Source organism: Gigantopelta aegis, chromosome 10 (assembly GCF_016097555.1).
Source record: "Gigantopelta aegis isolate Gae_Host chromosome 10, Gae_host_genome, whole genome shotgun sequence".
Lineage (NCBI taxonomy): Eukaryota > Metazoa > Mollusca > Gastropoda > Neomphalida > Peltospiridae > Gigantopelta > Gigantopelta aegis.
The window spans coordinates 69,117,115-69,122,360 of record NC_054708.1 but is presented as its reverse complement, the minus strand read 5'-3'; the positions used below and the strand labels follow the sequence as shown (position 1 = coordinate 69,122,360).

The following is a 5,246-nucleotide window of genomic DNA, read 5'->3' as shown; positions in this document are numbered from 1 at the left end:
CCCTGTCTGTGGAAAAGTGAATATAAAATCTATCTTGCAGCGTTTCGGTACGAGTAGCCTGTGGTGACACCGTTACTCCCAACCCCATCTCTCTCTCTCTCTCTCTCTCTCTCTCTCTCTCTCTCTCTCTCTCTCTCTCTCTCTCTCTCTGTGTCTGTGTGTGTGTGTGTGTGTGTGTGTGTGTGTGTGTGTTTGTCACTGTATCTATGTCTGTCTCTCTGTCTGTCTCTCTCTTTGACCGGCCTCGGTGGCGTCGTGGCAGGCCATCGGTCTACAGGCTGGTAGGTACTGGGTTCGGATCCCAGTCGAGGCATGGGATTTTAAATCCAGATACCGACTCCAAACCCTGAGTGAGTGCTCCGCAAGGCTCAATGGGTAGGTGTAAACCACTTGCACCGACCAGTGATCCATAACTGGTTCAACAAAGGCCATGGTTTGTGCTATCCTGCCTGTGGGAAGTGCAAATAAAAGATCCCTTGCTGCTAATCGGAAGAGTAGCCCATGTAGTGGCGACAGCGGGTTTCCTCTCAAAATCTGTGTGGTCCATAACCATATGTCTGACGCCATATAACCGTAAATAAAATGTGTTGAGTGCGTCGTTAAATAAAACATTACTTTTTTTTCTGTCTGTCTCTGTCCGTCCGTCTGTCTGTCTGTCTGTCTGTCTGTCTGTCTGCCTGCCTGCCTGTCTGTCTGACTGTCTGTCTGTCTGTCTGTCTGTCTGTCTGTCTCTCTCTCTCTCTCTCTCTCTCTCTCTCTCTCTCTCTCTCTCTCTCTCTCTCTCTCTCTCTCTCTCTCTCTCTCTCTCTCTCAGATCCCTTATGATCTGAATATTTTGGTGAGAATTTAGCTCAGTCGGTAAAATGCTCGTCATTAATGTTTGGATCGTAGGTTCGAACCTCCTTGGCAGACCTATTGTGTTTTTTCCAGTCTCAACTCTTATGACATGACTGACATACCAAATGTTGCAGGTTTTGTCTGAAAAATGCCTTTCAGAAATATGAAATATCTGAAGCAGCCAATGATTAATTAATCAACGTGCTCCAGTAGTGTAATGCAATAAATAGTTCTGAAAGGCATGTTTTATTTAACGATGCACTCAACACATTTTATTTACGGTTATATGGCGTTAGACATATGGTTAAGGACCACACAGATATTGAGAGAAGAAATCCACTGTCGCCACTTCACGGGCTACTCTTTCCGATTATCAACAAGGGATCTTTTATATGCACCATCCCACCGACAGGGTAGTATATACCACGGCCTTTTCAGTGGGCAACACCAACCTATGCCCACCTACACTGGCAACGAGTGTCAAACCAAAACAATTTTATGATGGAAGTGCTGTTATGTACCGAGTCATATTTTCATTTATACCAGCATGACTGCAATGTCGCACAGTGGTAGAGCTTTTTTTTTTAGAATTAGCCCTTCTTGGCGAAAAGACCGATTTTGGTATTCCTCATTCCAACCAGTACTTCACAAATGGTTTGTCTAAGACTAGGTTATGCCAATCGGTAAGAATTGCCTATGTCAACATATGTTTTCTTTCGCTCTCATGACCAAGTGGGGCACCAAATAGCTGGAGTTTAAAATGTACTGAGGTGGTGTTAAAATATAATAATATATACTGCAAGGGATTGTATCTACTAAATATGTACGCACATTCAACACGGGCAGGATATTATATATAACGCCATTAGTTCCGCCGGCTGTCCCATCACAACAGGGGTTCAGACTATGTGGGATGGATACTGGACAGTACATTTAAAAGGACAGACCTTAGTTTTTAAACACTAAGGCATATTTTTCACCTAGACTTTAGTTTCAACCCCTAGTTTTAACCCCTAAAAATGGGGTATAATACATTTGGAGTAAAACAAGAGTCTGTGGCGTTGAAATACCCTTAAAATAGACTAAAATGCGACTCCATAATCATTACTTCTCAGATGCACGTGCGTTTTTAAAACTATAAAACATGTATGTTGTGGTATTAGAAACACCAAGATGACCAGAAACACTTCGGTTGTGCGGCAATGGATAATATAAACAATAAAATATAAGGAATGTTTGATTGCAGGGCTCATAAACGAATCTAATAGTGAACAATATGCCTTAGTGTTTAAAAACTAGGGTCTGTCCCTTTAAAAGATCCCTTTCTATAACTGGTAAGCTTAGCCTCCCTTACTATCTGCCCCATTTGTCAATATCACATTAAGTAACCGAAATTTAAAATGTAGTTTATAAAAAAAAAATGTTTATTTCATTTTAAAACAAAATTGTATAATGTTTTACAACAAAACGTTAAGCAGTTGGTGAAAACTATACTTAGATATGTCTTCCGAATAGTGGGACGTTTTTAAATAGTTACTAAAGTTAAATACAGTTAAAAAAAAACACCCAACCAAACAAAACATTTTTTGTACATGCAGATTTTATTTATGTAAGTGTATACACTAACTGGGTAGTCCGAGTCCGAGTCCGAAAACGATGTCTTCACTTGTCACGTGACATGTGTGATCTTCCACAAACCAATGGTATAGCTAAGATCTGAAAATAAAGCAGTCAAACGAGAATGGTAGTACTATAGACAGAGACTTTAAAACTTTAAATATAATTTTGTTTTTAAATGTCAGAGATTATTACAACTGATAGGAAGGAAAGATTCCAATTTTGAATTGGGCCAGAGGCATACATATAAATAATTATTGTGCATGACACCACAATGACCTGATGTGCAGTCTGAATTCATTTAATCTTATACGTTTAAAAAAAGTTGAAAATGTGCTTCACTTTGTTTAAAAACACATATAGCTTTTAGAGATTGTAGCCTCTGTCCTATCTCCCTTTCTAAATATTGGAATTACTATATACTATATACACCTACCAAAGGATGATTAAATCAAGGCGCTCTGGGGTCTTGTTTAACCCACATTCCTTTCCTTTTCGTTGAACGACAACATCGACTCATATTCTCTTGACATACTTTGAAGTTGAATACTATAATCTATTGGTCTTTATTTGGAATCTTATTTTTAAAATTATAGATCGAAATAGTTCAAGAAAGTATTGTATGTTCCTTTCTATATATTTGTAAGTTGTGAATGGATATTGTCAACGAATTACGCTATTTTCACACACACACACACACACACACACACACACACACACACACACACACACAGTGCCGGATTTATAAGGGGGCAAAGGGGACAACTGCCCCGAGACCTTGCCAGAGGGGGCCCCAGACTAAGGACTTTCTTTATAAAAAAAATGAAATAATTATACAATTAGTTCATTTTTTTATTTGTCATGTAATTTAATTTCTATGTTGAGGGCCCCCGAACCTGAAGTGTCCCAGCCCTCCCCCCCCCCTCCCTCCGAGTCTAAATCCGGCCCTGTACACACACACATACACACACGCACACACACGCACACACACAAACAAACACACACACACACACACACACACACTAATAACATTTATGCATGTATGTCATCCTTCAATCGACTTTTCCGAGGACCCATCCATCCATCCATCCATCCATATACACTCAAAAACCGCATTACACCACCTGACGTAAACCTGTATACATTGATGCATACACTTGTAATGTTTTTTCCTAATAGTACATCATCTTTTTGCCGTAACCGTAGCCGCCGAACATTGGATAGCCATAGCCGTAACCTCCATAGCCGAATCCGCTGTACATTGGATATCCATATCCGAAGCCGCCGTATCCTCCCCAGCCTCCGAAGCCGCCGTATCCGCCCCAGCCTCCAAGGCCGCCCCAGCCTCCGAAGCCTCCCATTTTACCGTATCCATAGCCGATCATGGGTTTGGCAAAGGCAGAGGTCAGGCAGATACATGCTAAGGCGAGGATTATGACTTTCATCATCTTGAAGGCTGAAATGAAAATTAATATTTACGTTTCAGGTTTTGAGATGGATCTAAAATGTTTTGTTTTTTTGTTGTTTTTTTAGAATAAAAATTAGTGAATCTGGGAGGAAAATCTGGGGTCAAATTCAGTTTGAGTTAGCCAAACAAAAATCTCAAAATTAAGGCATATAAAGCATGTTTTTGTTATTTTCAAATTAGCTTTTTGACGAATTTTAATACAACTAGCATATAATCCTGTTTTTCATTGGTTAATTCTCGTGTTACATAGGATGATTTATGTACGCTATTGTGGGCAATCAGGATTTAACACGATCAGATTTCTACCACTCGTTCGATCTGTTGTCGCTTAACATCGTATATTTTAATTCCACGTCTTCTGTTAATTTGTAAATATTTATACATATATTTGCATAAAAATAGCCAAACTGGGATCAAAATATTAACATTTTGAATATCCCATTTTAATTTTTAAACATTGGGTTAGGATTACTTAACACCACCCACTCATCTACTAATCGATAGCAGTTGTCGACCATATGACTTTTCGGCTGCTCTTGCCGTCTACTTTCCAACCTGGCACAGACATTAACTACATCACAATCTGACATACAACTTGTATTTTTGTGTGTTGTAGAGCACGGCTTTTGGAACAATAATGAAGACAAGAATCAGAGATGGAAATTACTTCATCTATTTTTTGCTTAATTTTAAATAATAACTGCTCTAAAACATTGTAAAATCGAAAAAAATAAAGCCAACGAAAATAATAGTTACTTTTTAATATATGATTATTTTAGGTATTTATAAATATTTAAGTGAACAATGTGAGTAAACGTGCCCCCTCAAGGTATTGTTTGTCAAAAAATATTCAGAAGTCTCAGTCCAAGCGAATTCCTCAAAATAATTCAAAATGAGGTTGAAACTGCTTGACATAAATACGACGAAAATGTCTACACGTTTTACAGTTAAAATACACAGAAAACGGAAACAATTGTTCTAGGATATCCTGTATTAACACCAATAATTTTCAGAATACAGTACCCATAAACATGATGGCTTACTTTCAGTCAGTAACGTCATATACTCTCCCCCCCCCCCCCACCCCCCAAAAAAAACAAAAAAGAAGGGAAAAAAAACCCACAAAAAATAAATAAAACAACAACAAACAAACACCTTAAAAAGATTCTAAAAAACAAAAAACAAACAAAAAACAAAAACCTCAAATAAACAAACCAACAAACAACTACAACAACAACAAAACAAGATTACGTCATACCATTAGTACATCCCTTTCTTGCAAGTTTTTTCGTTGCATGACATTATAAGAAAGGGAAATAGTTAA

At 38.2% G+C, this 5,246-nt stretch overlaps 1 protein-coding gene across 1 annotated transcript; it reads right to left on the bottom strand.

The window, feature by feature from the left end:
• Nucleotides 1–3,626: 3,626 nt before the first annotated feature.
• LOC121383774 (neuropeptide-like protein 30) lies at nucleotides 3,627–4,984 on the bottom strand. The gene is made up of 2 exons (XM_041513870.1): nucleotides 4,966–4,984; nucleotides 3,627–3,910 (listed from the first exon to the last, which is right to left on the bottom strand). Exons 1-2 carry the CDS (start codon nucleotides 4,982–4,984, stop codon nucleotides 3,627–3,629), a joined length of 303 nt encoding a protein of 100 aa, XP_041369804.1.
• Between the last annotated feature and the right edge of the window lie 262 nt (nucleotides 4,985–5,246).